General features: G+C 42.3%; 1 protein-coding gene across 3 annotated transcripts in view; it reads right to left on the bottom strand.

Annotated features, from left to right (window-relative positions):
- NELL1 (neural EGFL like 1) overlaps positions 1-18,137 on the bottom strand; it is an 844,123-nt gene that overhangs the window by 446,177 nt on the left and 379,809 nt on the right. For all 3 annotated transcript variants that reach the window (XM_024764657.1, XM_024764658.1, XM_024764659.1), the window contains one exon: positions 2,102-2,227. In XM_024764657.1, coding sequence (XP_024620425.1) covers positions 2,102-2,227 — 126 coding nt within the window. The remainder of the gene's footprint in view (positions 1-2,101; positions 2,228-18,137) is intronic.

Here is an 18,137-nt window from a genome sequence, read left to right as displayed (position 1 = left end):
ATATATATATATATATATATATTTCTCTCTTTTGTTCTAACTTTTCTGTTCTCTCTCAGACAAGATACATGCACAAACAAAACAAAAAGTTCCCCTGCAGAACTACTTACTCTTTGTTTTTTTTGGATGGTGTACCCACTGATAACCATACACTTGCCTTTTACTCCAAACAACACATTTCTCTTTCTAAAAGTAACTCTGGAGCTAGTTCTTAAAATACTACATTTTCCATCTGGTTGCATATATACTGTACAAACTACCAGGCAGAGCACCTGTCCTTAAGAGGCTTTCAACAAGCACCAGCTCTTGTCTTCCTCCTTCAGTGAAGAAAATAAAAGCAGAGGTGCTACGTATTCTGATATAATTTCAACAAGGCCTTTCCACCCAGCAGTGCCTTAATCAGGTCTGAGTTGCATGATACGGTGCCTCTGTGCTGGGAGATGATCCGCTGCCTTTGCCTCATGTTAGGGTTAACATAAGTCAGGACCCGGACAGACCACTGAGAACAGAACAAGACTCATCTGTAATATCACAGATTTTTAGACTATATTTGTTTACAGGTCCAAAAGAGTTTTGCCCCCTTAAAATGTTTGGATCACAGCATAATGTTTATGAAGTCTCTTTTTTCTCTGGGAATTTTGTAATCATACATAAAAGACAGGTAAACAATATTTGGTCTACTGCAGGAGTCAGAATCTTGCATCAATCTGAAATCCTTTAGCCAAAGAACAGTAACGTAAAAATATACAACAATCAATGGCAAAAGTATTTGGACATACAAATATGCTTCTCAAACTTTTATAACTTTTTACACCTCTGAAAAGGCCATTCAAAATAAAATATATTGGGGCTTCCCTGGTGGCGCAGTGGTTAAGAATCCACCTGCCAATGCAGGGGACACGGGTTCGAGCCCAGGAAGATCCCATATACCGTGGAGCAACTAAGCCCGTGTGCCACAACTACTGAGCCCACGTGCCACAACTACTGAAGCCCACACGCCTGGAGCCCATGCTCCACAACAAGAGAAGCCACCACAATGAGAAGCCCACATACCACAACAAAGAGTAGCCCCCACTCGCCACAACTAAAAGCAAGCCCACGTGCAGCAATGAGGACCTAACGCAGCCAAAAATAAATAAATAAATAAATTTTTTAAAAATTTAAATAAAATAAAATATATTAAGAGTGGAATTCCACTGTGAATGAAAATAAATTTAAAATTTTTTAAATAAATTAAAATAAATGAATTAATTTAAAAAGAAATCATTTTTTATATACCAGTCATTAGGACAAAGAGAAAGATGCCAAGAGTCAGAGAAATACACAGCATGACTGAAATCTTGTATTCAGGGAGCACCTTCCTTATAGGTTACAGATTGGGCATTTAAAGACATTTCATCCAAGAGAAGAAAGACTCAGAATCTTCTACCACCCTTAACCAATTTACTGTTCCTGTCTCTGTGTTCGTGATTTGAATGATAATGGAACCCCAAACCAAATGCCCACCAAGCCAGCACTGCTCACACAGAGGCAGTGACCACAATCCATGAAGTTCCAGTTTTGTATTCACAGCCCAGTGATAAAGGGAAGAAGAGGGACAAAACTGACAATAAGCATATGTCAGTGAAAAGTCTTGACTGGCTCCCATATACCCAATCCGTGCCCACCAGATACTCTCGCTCCTGCTTTAAATTTAACCTCTTATCTTTCCCAATGAGAACAAAGTACATTTTCTCACATAAAAACACATTTCATCTTGATGGAAGGAAAACAGTTTGATACTTTTCTCAATTTGGAACTGATGTCTCTCTCTAAGTCCTTCAGTGTTACCATAGGCAACTGGGTCTTCAATTTCAAATCATATACCCATGCATGCACGCACACACACAGAGACAGAAATACTGGGAGTGGAAATAAATTAGGCAGACAAAATTTCTCTTATTATCACTTCATTCCTAAAAAGGTGATGATAAGATAATGCAAGAGAAGAACTAGTTAGTTGAAAACAGTACTTAGTGTACTTAGAGCTAAATGTAATGACACAGATACTGGCACAGAGGAGGACTGAATCAGAAAAGCAACATTGCTTCTTAATGCTCACCGGTACAAGAGAAGTCATCCACGCGAATGTATCCTGGGACACAGTCACAGCGATATAGCCCAGGCAAGTTGACACACACAGTGTTGGCATGACAGTAATGCATCTTAGCCGCACACTCATCAATATCTGAAGGAGAAAAAAAAGAAGCAATATCACGGTTAGTCAGATGGTTGAACCGGAATGTAATCATCTTACAATGAAATTAGAAAGGGCGAATGCCCATGGAAGCCAAGAGAAAAAGCAAGATGTGTTAAACACAAAGGCTTAAGTGCAAATTCAGCTGATGCAGAAGATCCCATCTTAAACTGAAAATATTTCTAGAAAGATGCATGGTGGGACACAACAGTGAAGAACCTAAGTATGAAGATTGAATATGTTATTATTAATCTCTAACCAAGAAAGATGCTTGTTTTAAATGTCCAAATTCAAGGAGTTCTGTGTCCAGGCATTGATACCAATGAATATTTATTAGGTGTCCACTGTACATGGTGTTGCTTTTATCAGAGAGATAAAGGGAATCGAGCCCCTCTCTGCTTGTTTTTCTTACTAAGACATGCTTTAATCCATCTGTTACAAAATGATGGTGTAGCGACTTTCTCCCACGTTGTACTGTGAATACAGACTGCAGCTACTGTCTAATGCAAATTAATGTCTTTCACCCCTTAACCTGGAGATGCATCCCATGTCAAAGAATAATGGGCTGATTCAACAAAAAAGATCTTTTCTCTTTGGAATGGAGATCAGAGCACCATCTGCTTTCTCATAAAAAGTTCATGGTAAGAATTAAGATAACCTACAACCTTAAGTCAAGAGTTTAGTATTTTCTGGAATTTATGTTTTCAAAAATGGCTTTACAGCAACTATGAATGGATAAAGAAGATGTGGCACATATATACAATGGAATATTACTCGGCCATAAAAAGAAAACAGAAGAGTGGATATCATGAAAGTCAAGAGGAAAAATGTTTCAAGAAAGGAGTAATGGTCAGTTTTGTCACGTGATGCTGAGAAAGTTGAATAAGATAGAAAGAGAATTAACCATTGGATTTGGCAAGAAGTTCACTGCTGCCCTTGGCCTGGTAAGAGTAGTTTGGGGAAAGGGGCTGGCAAAGCCTGACTGGAGTCAATTAAAGAAAGAATGAAAGATGAAGGAGACAGAGAAACAAGGCGAACTTTTTGAGATATTTTGTCATCAAGAGAAGAAAAACTGAAGCAGTAGCTCTAGGGAGACTCGATGATGAAAGACAGTCTTGTTTAAAGACTCTCTTGTGATGGAAAAGACCACAGTGAGTTTACACGCCATTGGGAATGATTCAACACTAGTGAAGAAAATTGACAGTATAGAAGAGAGAACAGATCTTTGCAGAAGTCAAGTCCTGGGGAGGCAAGAGGAGTTGTGTTCCAGTCCACAGATGGAGGAAGTCATCTTTACAACAAGAATGAAACCAAGAGATAAGGGAAGAGGTGGAGATAAGTTGGCATATTGGGTGGTGGAAAGATGAAGTAGTTCTCCTTTACTTGTTTTTTTATTTCCTCAGTGAAACGAGAAGAAAGAGAACTAGGAGAGGAAGGAGGTATTGGATGTTTAAGGAAAGGGGAAAAGTTATGAAATAATCATTTTGGAAAGAAGGAAAGAGAATTTACTATAGAGTATACTAGGTGGCTGCAGAGGCATGTGTGATTTGTGGCCATAAATATTAAGTGAGAGCAGTCAGCATGGTCATGTGTTTTTTTTCCTGTCTCATCCAGGTATGTGGGGTAGGGGCAGGGTACTTGGAAAGTTAGGTGTACCCAGAGATGAGTTTTTAAACAAACAGGATGGGTAAAAAGAGAAATAAGGGAACTGAGGTTGCAAAAAAAAAAGAGCTGATGATAATGAGATGTCAAGGAACCTCAGCTATTAAGGACAGAAGTGACGACAGTAAGATGGGTGTAGACAGTTGAAATGTACTGCCCAGATCTCTCCTCACATCTGAAGAACTTATTCCCCCAGCTGCCTGAAGTACCACCTGCTAATGATCTTCAGCTGTTAGCCTTTTAGGAAAACTGTCCTTGACTGAATCGAGCTGCCTTATCCTTAGTTACACTGCCGTCCTCAGGACAACCTTCAATGGAGGCTGGTTCTCCTTTACCCCAACTCAAGGTAAGTGTAAAGGACTATCCCAGGTTCAGAGAACTCATTGAGATGAGCTAAATCTGCCCTCTGCCCAGTCCTGTATCTTTCCCTTCCCCCATATATGTTCACCCCCTACAGCACTCCCTAACAAACTTCCTGCATGCCAGTCTCCATCTCAGAGTTTGCTTCCTAAGTGAACCCGAACTGCAGCATGAATCCTGATGGAGGCAAGGAACTATGCCAGTGAGAGTACTGAAGCGTGTGAGCTGGAAAGCTAGGAGATGGAGTTATAGAGTAATGTGCTTGACATTAAGAGTTCAAAGGTGATTTCGTTGATTACAAGGTCTTTCATATGACTATGTGAGAGTAGAAGAATCGATCATCGTAAGTGAGAGACTAGGACACCAAGAAAAGCCAGGTATAGGAGGGGGCTAGTCAGCATAAGTACTGTTCATCCAGTATTACCAGTTTTCCTCTTCCTGGGCACATAATACAGCTGTACTTCCCCATCCTCTTCAAAACTAAGCATGGCTCTATGACAAAGCATGAATCTGAGCAGGGGCATACCACCCCGGGGTGGAAAGATTAAGGGCTAGCATCAGGCTTAACGCATTTCCTTCTTTCTTTTTTGGAAAGTATGGGAGCACAGAGATGAAGTCTCTTTCAGCCTGCCTCCCTGAATGAGGAGCAGGCCACCAGACCAGCATGATGGACACATTTCATGACCTAGAAATATGCTTTTGTTAGTTTAAGCCACTGAGCCTACTCTGACTAGTACAAAGAATGACCATGAGAAACATCTCAAAGAAGATCATTAAGCTTGACCTTGAAAGATGAACAGAAATTCAGCTTAGAGATTGGAGATGAGGAAACAGAAGGGAAACTACAGGGGCTAAACTTTTTGTCATTGCAGAGTTAGAAAGGGAGAGGACCATTTAGTCTGTACGTTCAAAGAACACTAATTAGCCCTCTACTACACTTTGAGGCAGAGTGATGAACAAAACTCCATCATGGACCTCACAGCCTGGCAAGACACTGAGCAGAACTTATATGTTCTACCAATAATGTGAGATCAATTCATGGGGATTTGACCTAGTCTGAGAGGTTCAGAGAAGGATTCTCTATGGAAGTGATTGCTCATCCAAGACCTGAAATAGAAATGAAACAGGTGAAGGGGAGGGGAATTACATACCAGATAGAGAAGAATAAGAAGAATTCGTTAGAGGAGGGAACTTTACCTAGTTGAAGAGAAACTGGAAAGATGAGCTTGGGCCAGACCCTGCTGGGCCCTGGAGGCCACGTAAAGGAGCCTGGGCTTTAATCACGGTGGTGACACAGTCCAATTTCTGTTCTCAAAATATCACTCGGCTGTAGTGAAGAGAGTGGATTGGAGCAGGGCCAGCTGAAGGCTAAGTCACACTGGTATTTTACTCACAGAGATGCAGCCACACTGAACTCATTCTGTACTGCTAGGATGCCCAGCCATTTTTTAAGATGAGAAACTAGTCAGGACTTGCCTCAGAGGCAATTCAATCTTCCACCCATGGGCCACAGCTGCCAACCAGGCTGCTGATGGCAATGACTGTTTCTCTGTCATGGACCCTTGTCAGCTCCTCCCAGAGAGAAACTCCTGACTCATCTCCCTCAGGCCACTGCATAACTGCTGAGAGGTGTCTGCCTCATCTAGATTTGAAGGAGTTACTTGGCCATAACAAGTTTATTTTGATTCAAACAGCTAAGCTATCTCCTCGTTTCATAGGATGCCAAGGCCCTGAGTAAAAATATTTTCAAAAATCAGAAAGGGGATGTTAGGAAACCTCAGAGAGAATTTCTCACATAGGTTTATCCAACCCTTGCTCTCTGCGAGCCACCTAGGACCCCATGGCCACACATCCCTGCCACTCTGCTGATGTGTCTTTGAGTTGCTTTTGTTTTCAATTCATACCATTGGTAATTCCAGCCCTTGCATATCTAATAATGCTCTGGTACCAGTCCAGAAAGAGGAAGAACCAAAGTAAGGCAGAAAAGTTGACAAATGTACCAGGAAATTAAACTGTCACAACCTTATCTTTGTTACTTATCTTCTATCACACAAACAGCAGATATAAAAATCAGTTCCTGGTAAAAATGAGGGTAGGGAGAGAAAAAGTGTTTAGAGTCATCGGTTAGGTCCCTTGAGACAAGAGGATGGAAGAAAGTAAGGAACTGACAATTCCCCTAGTTTGAGGATGGGGACAGGAGATGGAGGGGAGACACATCTGCCTAAGAAAGATTGTCTCTCCATCCTCAGGGGAAGGCACAAGCCTGGAGACAGTTTCAAGAGGATTCAAGAGTGCTTCACAAGCAAGTCTGGTTATGCAGAGAATCAAAACAGAATTAACATCTTCAGAGACCTGGGATATCCGGAGAAAATCCTGAGACATAGAAAACAACTGAGATTTTTCAAAACGAGCCTAGGACAAATGCTTTTTGTTCACAGACAAGATCCTAAAAGGTCATGAATAGTTACCCCCAAAAAAGAAAGAAAAAAACAAACAGAACTCCCCAATTAAAGAATGACCTGATGCTCAGAGACAGAAACTGAGTGAGCCCAAAGCAATGAGGGTTTTTTTTCTTTTTTTTAATATATAAATTTATTTATTTATTTTTGGCTGCATTGGGTCTTCGTTGCTGCGCGTGGGCTTTCTCTAGTTGCAGGGGGCTACTCTTCGATGCGGTGCACGGGCTTCTCATTGCAGTGGCTTCTCTTTGTTGCAGAGCACGGGCTCTATGCGCACGGGCTTCAGTAGTTGTGACATGCGGGCTCAGTAGTTGTGGCTCGCAGGCTCTAGAGTGCAGGCTCACTAGTTGTGGCGCACGGGCTTAGTTGCTCCACGGCAGGCATGTGGGATCTTCCTGGACCAGGGCTCAAACCCGTGTCCCATGCATTGTCAGGTGATTCTTAACCACTGTGCCACCAGGGAAGTCCCACAATGAGGTTTTTAAATATAAGCCTGAAAAGCCATCTGACTTTTGCCCAGGTGGTGATGGTGCTTTGCCTAAAGCAGGTCCCTCTCTCAAGCAATGGTCCTTTCCAGTCTCATATTTACCCAAAAGCCAGAAGGCAAGAAGACGCTATGTCTGAGACTGAACTTCAAAGGAGAAGTTGAACACACTGAAGGCCAGGCTCAATCTAAAGGTTTGGATCAGTCTAGCAAGAATTTCTAAGAACCACAGTTAAGCTGACTACCAGAAGGATGAATGGATAAAAATTTTAAAACACATCATTAAGCACAGTATGATACCAAAATGAATAAGAGGCTAATAGTTGCTAATCTCAAAAGGTAAAACTAGAAACAGCCCCTAGCACCTGGCTAATACCCAGTAGCTGTCATTTCAACATATGAGACACTATGCTAGGTACTCCACAGGTAGCATCCCATCACCCCATTTATTCCACTTGACTACTTACTATAGGAGATAGATACCCCCATGTCAAGATGAGGAAACCAAGGCTCAGAGATTATTAGATCACTTGTCCAAGGCATAAAGTCAGTAAGCCTAAGACCCTGGGTTTGAATCCACAGTCTCCCTTCAAAGTTGGCATTGATCTCACTGGGCCAGTTTTAGCCCTCCGTAACTTTTCGATTCTGTGACTATGTTACACGTGGCTGATGCCATCACAAAGTGTATGGAAACAGGCAGATCTCCAAATTCTATGTCCACGTGCAATACTGTTCATGACCTTGGTTTTGTATCACACTCTCTGTTAAAATAGTAAAGCTGTACTTTGCATCACAGCTTCTGTGGCTCTTTTATATTAAATCCTAACACTTTCAAACTTTAGACTCCAGAGATCCAGGACCCCGAAACAGGTGATAGCATTCTGCTCTGAGCTGGAACCCTTGATACAACCTCAACTCAGGAGGCTTAAGACTACTGAAGGCCCCCTGTAGGATTAGAAACTAGTGACAAAGGGGCCTGGGTCTTTTCTTAAATATTGCTAGAGAAACACCTGTAAACCCCACTGCAGTATATATCAGCTGGAGTATAATGGGGCTCAGATTGTGATTCCTTCTTATAAATTGCTTGTCACCTTTGAAATATCAGTGCTTGTCCTCTGTTGGTCTTCTGGGGTAATAAAAATACATGATTTATGTCCCTTCCCAGGAAAATAAAGTAGTTTGTTTTCGTTTTAAGAAGGTATACCTATGGACTTTCAAGTGAAATCTGATGTGGCATAATGATTCTTCACATATCACCAGCGTCCATCTGCATGAGACTGTTCAGAACACACAGAGCTGAATTTGGCATCGTCGTCATTAAATTAGAGTGTAGAGCTTGGGTAGAAGCAAATGCAAAGAATTCTCTAAATAGAACAGTGTGATCTACTCAGACTTGTTACATAAGAATTTCCTAGAAAAAGGCAGCCCAGAGAGGGCTGGATGCAGAGAGTGGGGCAAGGGGGGAGTAGGGGGAGAAGTTATGCCCCACTCCCTGTGCACATTTAAAAAAGAAACAGAGTGAACAAAGAAAATCAATATTTATTGAGACTGTGCTCTGTGCCTAGAACTGTGTGCATCTCATTTCATTATCCCCAACCATCCAATGGACTGCCATCAGAAACGACACGGAGAACACCTACAATTTCACCCCAGGTTTCTGTGACTTCAAGAGCACACTTCGGGGCTTCCCTGATGGCGCAGTGGTTGAGAGCCCGCCTGCCGATGCAGGGGACACGGGTTCGTGCCCCGGTCCGGGAAGATCCCACATGCCACGGAACGGCTGGGCCCGTGAGCCATGGCCGCTGAGCCTGCGCGTCCGGAGCCTGTGCTCCGCAACGGGAGAGGCCACAACAGTGAGAGGCCCGCGTACCACAAAAAAAAAAAAAAGAGCACACTTCTTCCACTCTGACTGTTGGACACGAGTGCTAGATTGACAGTCAAGGGTCAAGCTCTATTCTTGCTCTTTCTGTTAGTTAACCCTAGCACTGGGCACTTCTCTAGACATCAGTTTTCCCATTTATAAAATGGTGAGTTGGATCAGAGAGCATCTAAAGACTTCCCGGGTTCTAAAGTTCTTGACACATTCAGGTGTTTCTGTCCTCACAATTCATCATAAACCCTGCCTCTGTAGCATTATATTCTGGGCCACCCGCTTTCATCCTGTTTCAATGAGCTTGAAGATGTTCCAGATGTCTTTTCCAAGACACAAGTCCTAGAAAATACTACTAAGATGACCTGAACCTTCACACTGTTCCTGGATACCTGTTTCAACTGAGTTGGCATCTCCCCAGAAAACGAAGAACAGCCAGGACTAGCAACAGACATTCAAACGAAAGCACAGCTCGGGACAAGCCCTCCAGGGACTAGTAAGATAACCTGCAGAGCAATTCTACCAGACTTTAATCTCCTGACTTTTCAGAAATCATGAGTCATAAAAACATGGTGGCACTGGGATTGATATTAGAACTGTCAGTACTCTCCCAACTGTCACACTGGGTATTTTGTAAAGTGAGGGCCTATATGGTTTCTGATTTGAACTTATAAAAATCCAGTGAAGCAGACAAGATATGAATTATTATGACCTTTTTCAGATGAGAAAATAAAGACCTAGAGAAGAACTCTGACCTGTCCAAAGGTACACAGATAATCAGTGAGCTGGTAACAGAACCAAGGTCTTCTAACTCTGGAGTTAGTACTTTATCCAATGTTCCGTGCTTCTCTATAATTATTGTTTTCTTCCTAAAGCAAGGGGAGAGAAATTAAATGCCTATGGAATCAGAAATATAAACCAAATGCCAACAGAAGCCAGGCAGAAGATATACGCGCAAAATATGCCCCTTCCCCCAAATAAATAAGGTATATATTATTTTTCCTAAAATATAAATCAATCCCTACCTACCTACCTTTCTCTCCCTTCCCCCCCTCACTCTACCAATCTCTCTCAATCGTTTTCATTTCTCTACTTCCGAGAACAAAGAAATGGTTCTTCTCTTACAAGGTGAAAAACACTGTGCAAGGCGAATGATACATGGAAAATGACACTAAACCTCAGTGGCGGAAAGACAGTGGAAGAATTTGAAATGTTGTCTTCACTTTACAGATGAGAGACTAGGGCCATAGGAACGGACAGTTAATTGTCTAAGGTCCCATAGCCAGGAGGTGTACCTGGACTGCCGGGATGTGAATTCACGCAGCTTGACTCCAGAGTTTGTACTCATCACTCTGTAGTATTGCCTCCCAGGGACTGTGGGCTAGATCTCTGATCTTTCTAGAGAAGTTACATACCCTAGTATTAATTTAACTTTTTAAAATAGTGCCTCCATTTTTTTTTCAAATATTTTGAACCAAGCAAAACACATCTGCCTATCAGATTCAACCCCAAAATGTCTGTGCCTTGAAGCATGTTATCACAAGGAGCTTTGGGGGGCAGGAGGGTGTAAGAGAGAGGGGTGGGAAGAGAGAGAGAGAGAGGAAGGAGGATGGAAGGGAGGATGGAAATGGGCAAGGAAGGAAGGAGGAGGAGAAGGGAGGGAGGGAGGGAGGGAAGGGAAGGAAGAGAACATGACAGGAAGTAAAGAGAATATAGGAAGGCAAAGAAAGGAGAAAGTAAGACAAGAAAAGAGAAGAGAAGAGAAAAATAAGACAATCTAGGGAGCTTCCTATATAACGTCTCTGGACTGAGTTGTGTTCCCCCAGAAAATTCATTATGTTTATACACTAACCTCCAATGTGATGGCATTTGGAGATGGGGCGCTTGTGGGATAATTAGGTTTAGATAAGGTCATGAGAGTGGTGCCCTCCTGATGAGATCAGTGCCTTTTAAAGAAGAGACATGAAAGAGCGTACTCTCTATCTGCCACGTGAGGACACAGGGAGAAAGCAGCAATCTGCAAGTCAGGAAGAGAGCCCTCACCAGAACCCAACCCTGCTGGCACCCTAATCTCAGACTTCCAGCCTCCAGAACTGTGAGTAAATTTCCGTTGTTTAAGCCAGCCAGTCGATGACACTTTGTTATGACAGCTCCAACTGACTAATACAATAACCCTTTAAATTTCTGTTGCCTGGTGAGATGAATTTTTACACCATATTCCAAGATATGTGTCAAACAAACATGTTGCCTGCCAGATCAAATATCTGCAGATTAAAAATTCAAATAACCTTTTGGTCATCCCGTGCGTAGTAAAGAAGTCTTCTCACACAGGGTTAAATACATCATAAGGTAGAAGTTAGATCGTTGGATTTTCTGATATTTTAAAAGTATTTCCCATATACAGCTATGTCAGATACTTGCAAATTCATGCTAAGATGTTTTCTCCCCCTGCTGGGCTCAATTTCAGAATTAAATACTGTCATAAAGTAACATCTCTTTGTGCCACTGGGAATCACAGCACACCAATTTTTAGCTGACATCAGAAGAGCATTGTAAGATACCTCTCTATGATTTTTTTTTTTTTCTCCCAGGCTGGTTTTTCTGACCTTGGAGAGCATCCACAGACTGATGCTGAGCATCTGCAAGGAAAGAAGCACATTGAGTGAAAGGTGACTCATTCAGCTTTAGCTGTAGGCTGCGCTCCAGCCTACCTGAATCTATTAATATCTGAACCCTACTTCAGCCAACGGTACCAACAAAACGAGTGAGCGCTTCCAAAAAGATCCAAGGTTTCCTCCTGAGTTATGAATCAGTTGGAAATGTGGAAGCTATGATGGTCTCTTGCCTTCCCTGCCCCTGGGAAAGCAAATTCAAGAGCTGTTAAGAGACTGCTGAATTCCAGAGGCAGTAACGATTCCGAAGGTCAGTGAGATGTGGTCCTTGTATTCTGGCTTTTATACTAAGTGAAAAAAGCCAGACCATACAGAACCAGTCCTAAGCCAGTAAAGAGGCAGTCACCTGAACATGAACAAAGTTCTACCGGAAAAAGAAGCGGCTAATTCCATCAAAAACGACTGAGGAAGGTTTCACCCAAAAGATGTTTGTTGTGGGTCTTGAGAAGGTAAGAAGCCTTCATAAAATGTTGACGGCCTTCCCTTATCACTTTGATTGGGCAGCAATTCTTCTTTTTCCTCCAGCTTTATTAAGACATCATTGACATATAACATTGTGGAAGCTTAAGGTATACAATGTGTAAATTTGATACTTACTGTTGCAAAATGATCACTACCACTGCCTTAGCTGACAGCTCCATCAGGTCACATAATTACCATTTCTTTTTTGTGGTGAGAAGACATAAGACCTACTTTCTTAGCAACTTTCAAATACATAATACAGTATTGTTCATTATAATCACCATGCTGTACATTAGATCCCAAGAACGTATTCATCTTATAACTAAGAAGTATGTACTCTTTGACCATCAAAAGGTGAATGAAAAAAGATGTGAGATACACAACACACACACACACACACACCGGAATATCATTTAGCCATAGGAAGGAAGTCTTACCATTTGCAACAACATGGATGAACCCTGGGAGTATTATGCTAAGTGAAGTAAGCACTTCTCTCTCAGACAGAGAAAGACAAACACCGTAAGATACCACTTATATGTGGGATCTAAAAAAGCCAAACTCATAGAAATGACTAAACTGGTGATTACCAGGGGCTGGGAGTTGGGAAAAATGGAGAGATGTTGGGCAGCTATTCTTTTGCTTTACAAAGATACACAAAAGTTAGCCAAGAGTGAAAGAGATGGGAGACTGCGGTACCACCAGCCAAGCATCTACATCCTCTTTATCTCTGGTTGCACTATTCTTTCTATAAGTAGCATTTATTGATCACTACTCTGTGCCATAGTTATAAAGCACTTTGCATGTATTAACCCATTTCATCCTCACAAGTACCATATGGATAGGTATAAATAATACTTTCATTTTATTTAATGGAGGCACAAGGGGTTAAACAGCGGGAAGGTGACCTCAGAGAATCTGAACCTTGGTATCTACTCTATTCTGCCTCTCTACAAAGCCACCTTAGCTTCGCCTTCCTCATACCCACTTTCCTCGGTTAATTAAATAGCAATTTCCTGTAGCCACAATTTGTCAAATTATTTATTCACCACCTTTCCCATGCAGTCAAAATAAAGTGCACAGAGGTTTCAGTCTTTTAAAAATAAATGATTTGGTGCCAGAGGTTTATATCTGATTCACTACAGCATCAAATTAACCAGTGATTAAATACCAGGCTCTGAATCACACAAACAAACAGGCGCCTGTGGACCTATGGGCAGTTCGTTAATGAACACGACCGGGTTTCAATAAAACCAGTCCTTGTCTTCCAGCACCTGTAGGAAGAATGATGATCAGCTGAATGTCCTCAGGAAGGACAGCTACTTCTCTGTGCCTTTCCCCGTATGAAGAGATTCCTTAGATGCAACAATCTTCTTGAATTGAAATCAACATTATTCCCAACTCCAAATTTTTACACATCTGACTGAATCCATCTTATCTAATATGAACGCTGAAACCATAAAGCATTTAACGTGGTCCTTAAAATTCACCAAGTCCAGACTCCTATGAAAAGTGATTGTTGAAAATTTTTTAAATAAATGGATGAAGAGAAATGAGAAAAAAACCCACAGAATAATGACTCATAACCCACTTTCCTCTAAAAACACAATTCAAAAGTACAATGGAAAACACAATTCAAAAGGAGGAAAATGGGAGAGAATCGGGTTTTCATACAATCTACTGGTCTTGAACTACTTTTAAAAGGAAGAACCGTTTAAAAAATAATAACAGTTAACGTTTGTGTAGCATTTACCAAGTACCAGGTACTGGCCTACATTTATTTACTAATTTAATTCTCATAATAACCCTTTGAAGTAGGTTTTTCATAATTTCAAGTCTATAGATGAGGAAACTGAGGCATGGGAGACTAAGCAACTTGCCCAAGGTCACCCAACAAGGAGGGAGCAGAGCTAGAACTCGAGTCCAGGCAGACCTGGCTCCCAAGGTAATACTTTAATCTTCACACCCTCACTCTCAACCGGGCTCTTGGGGGAGTGAAAAAATCTTAGCTATTTTTAAGTTTGTGATTCTCCAAAGGGCCACAGCACAGAAGCAGATATATAGTATATCTCTGGTATTAAATTTTCATGAGAAAACGATAAGGAAAAAAATGTCAGAAAGACACCTTAGGGGGATGACAATGAAAAAAACATTTAAGACACACTGCTCTATACTGAAGTAACTCCATTTGGAATAACATCTAAATTGGAAGCTCAATATAAAAAACAGAATTAAACCCTACACCAAATTTAAAAAGCTTCTATACGGCAAAGGAGACCATCCACAAAATGAAAAGGCCACCTACTGAACAGGAGAAAATATATGCAAATCATATATCTGATAAGGGCTTAATATGCAAAATATACAAGAACTCATACAATTCAATAGAGAAAAGTCAAAGAATCTGATTAAAAAAACAGAAGACCTGAACGTTTTTCCAAAGAAGACGTATAAATGGCCAAGAGTCCCATGAAAGGTACTCAACATCCCTAATCATCAGGGAAACACAAATTAAAACCACACTGAGCTATCACCTCACACCTGTCAGAAGGGCTCTCATCCAAAACACAAGAAAAAACAAGTGTTGGTGAGGATGTGAAGAAAAGGAAACCCTTGTGCACTGTTGTTTAGAATGCAAATTGGTGCAGCCACTGTGGAAAACAGTATGGAGGCTCCTTTAAAAATTAAACATAGAACTACCACATGATCCAGCAATTCCACATCTGGGTATTTATGCAAAGGAAATAAAATCACCATCTCAAAAAGGTATACACACCCCTATGTTTACTGAAGCATTATTTACAATAGCCAAGACATGGAAACAAGTGTCCTTCAATGGATAAAAGGATAAAGAAAATGTGATACATATAGATTTAGATATATGTAGATATAGATATATACATACATACACACACACACACACACACACACACACACACGATGGAATGTTATTCAGCCATAAAAAAGTAGAAAACCTTGCCATATGTGACAACAGGGATGGGGGACCTCGAGGGCATTATGCTAAGTGCAGTGAGACAGAGAAAGAAAATAGCATATGATCTCATTTAAATGCGGAATCTGAAAAAAAAAAATCCAAACTCATAGAACAGACTGATGGTTGTCAGAGGTGAGGAGGCGTGAAAATGGGTGAGAGGGGTCAAACTTCTGGTCATAAGACAAGTAACTCGTGGAGATGGAATGCACAACATGGGTAGTATAGTTAACGACACCGTATTGTTGAAAAGAAAAGATTTAAGCAGAGCTGCTATGGTAAAGAAGAGGATCAGGCATATGGTTGGGATGAAGAAAAGAACCATCCACCTTTTAGCTGGGGCGAATAACACTGCAATGAACACTGGTGTACAAGTATATGCTCAAGTACCTGCTTTCAACACCTTTAGGTATAGATCTAGGACTGGAATTGGGGGGCTATCTGGTAATTCTATGCTTGGATTTTGAAGAACCACTGAACGGTCTTACTGCCCCAAAGTGTTATGGCTGCACCAAGGTGAGGGGTTTGCAGGGGCTGGGAGGAGGGAAGGATGAGAAGTCATGGCTTAATGGTTACAGGGTTTCTGTTGGGTGATGAGTAAGTTTCATAAATAGGGAGTGGTGATGGTTTCACAACACTGTGAATGCAATCAATGCCATGAAATTGTACACCTAAAAATGGCTAAAATGTCACATGTTAGGTCAAATGAAATGTTAAAATTTAACACACAATTTGTAAAAGAGTGTACCATGTCAAGCACCATTGGTTTGAACACTTTACACCAGTGAATTGTATGGTATGGGAATTATACCTCAATAAAGCTGTTTGAAAAGGGGGCAAGGGGGACAATCCCAAACCTGTATTTCTCCTTTCTCAGGGGGACAAAACCAGGTAAGCCCCTGTGCAGCTGAATGACACAGAGCTAGAAAGAAAAATATGTGGCCCATCTCAGTTCAAAGCCCAGCTTCGCTACCAATGAGTGTTACTCTGGGCAAGTGACGGAATATCTCTGAACTGGGTTTCCACGTCTGAGGAGCACAGTATCCTCAGGCAGAGTCAATGAGACAGCGTGCATGACACACATGCGCACCCTGGACAGGGCCTCCACAATGTCTTTGGCTGCCTCTTCTCACTTTTTGGCTTCAAAGGCAGCCATTCCTGACAGGCTGCCAGGCCTGGCTCTCCTCTCTAACCGGCCTTGGGGTACCCAAGGCAAAGGGACCAGGCTTCTCAAGTTAGCGTCCTCTGCCCGTCAGTGACTCCTCCACGGAGCCAGTCAACACCCCTTGACTTGTTCCTTCAAAGATGAGAAGAGGGGCTTCCCTGGTGGCGCAGTGGTTGAGAGTCCACCTGCCGATGCAGGGGACACGGGTTCGTGCCCCGGTCCGGGAAGATCCCACATGGTGCGGAGCGGCTGAGCCCGTGAACCATGCCCGCTGAGCCTGCGCGTCCGGAGCCTATGCTCCACAACAGGAGAGGCCGCGATAGTGAGAGGCGCACGCACCGCGATAAAGAGTGGCCCCCGCTTGCCGCAACTAGAGAAAGCCCTCGCACAGAAACGAAGACCCAGCACAGCAAAAATAAATTAATTAATAAACTCCTACCCCCAACATCTTCTAAAAAAAAAAAAAAGAATTTATGCCTTTTGAGTTGAAACCTCCTTTGAGAGCAGCAGATTCTTAATTTAAAAAAAGGCTGATAACAAAGATGAATTGGTCTTCCTACTTTAGGAAAACGAACTTAATCTTAGAAAAATAAAATTTAAATACCAATAATAATAATAATGGCATTTCGGTGAGGTTAAAAAATGCTGAGATCCTTCCTTTTAGAGATACACTGAGGTCTAATTCAAAGATATGCCTGAGAGTTGCAAACAAATTTTAGAATTTTAAAATATACCCCCCCTCCACAGAATAAACAGAGAAAAAGAGGCAGAGAAGGGGGTGGCGGAGATGGAATTGGGAGGCACTGATTATCAAATCCTCATCTAAAAACATTTACTGGGGAGAAAAGCTGGAGGAAGAAAAGAGGGCCAGAGCTCAGTCAATGGCAGACCCCTCCTCTTCGGGGTCTTATACACCTCAGTCCGTGGAGCACCTAATTCAAGGTAAAGATGCTTTTACCAAGTGGTACAACCAGGGCTCTCTAAAAAGCCACATTCAAAATTACTATTGGGCTTCCCTGGTGGCGCAGTGGTTGAGAGTCCGCCTGCCGATGCAGGGCACACGGGTTCGTGCCCCGGTCCAGGAAGATCCCACATGCCGCGGAGCGGCTGGGCCTGTGAGCCATGGCCGCTGAGCCTGCGCGTCCGGAGCCTGTGCTCCACAACGGGAGAGGCCACAGCAGTGAGAGGCCCGCGTACCGCAAAAAAAAAAAAAAAAAAAAAAAAAAAAAATTACTATTGATCTTTCCAAGGATTGCAGCACTATTTCGGATTTGGGGGACAGGGTGGGGCAGGTGTTTTCTCTGTGGGCTGCTGAGGGTGAAAGTGCTTACCTGGGCCCGAGCCTGGACCTGGGATGCCCAGGCTGCCTTCAGGAGCTCAACGGGCCAGGAACTCTGACGGCTGGTGTGGTGACAGAGATGAGGCCAGCTCGGCCAGGGCGTCCACAGTGAATAAGGGGAGACCGAGGCATAAACAAAGAAGGACACTGAGGTTGAAGCCACTTTGGAGGCAATATGCATGGAACAGCCACAAGGAGGTAATGAGCAATTCTATCCAGCAAAGGGCGTGACGGGAACTGTCATAAAAGAAATGTTCACACAACTGATAAAGGAGAAGGTAGGAAATGGGAAGGACAGGAATCCCTGCAAGAAGGATTACCAGAGGAAAGGCCCAGGGCGTGAAGAAGACACATCTGTGAACATGACTTCACAGAACTGAAAGGTCGTGAAGGAACCAGACAGAACTAAGGAAAGTGGGAGGAAGGTGAGCATAGG

This window comes from Neophocaena asiaeorientalis, unplaced genomic scaffold (assembly GCF_003031525.2).
Source record: "Neophocaena asiaeorientalis asiaeorientalis breed wild unplaced genomic scaffold, Neophocaena_asiaeorientalis_V1.1 scaffold230, whole genome shotgun sequence".
Taxonomy (NCBI): Eukaryota; Metazoa; Chordata; class Mammalia; order Artiodactyla; family Phocoenidae; genus Neophocaena; species Neophocaena asiaeorientalis.
Note: the sequence above shows the minus strand (reverse complement) of the source record. Positions and strands in the feature narration are given on the sequence as shown.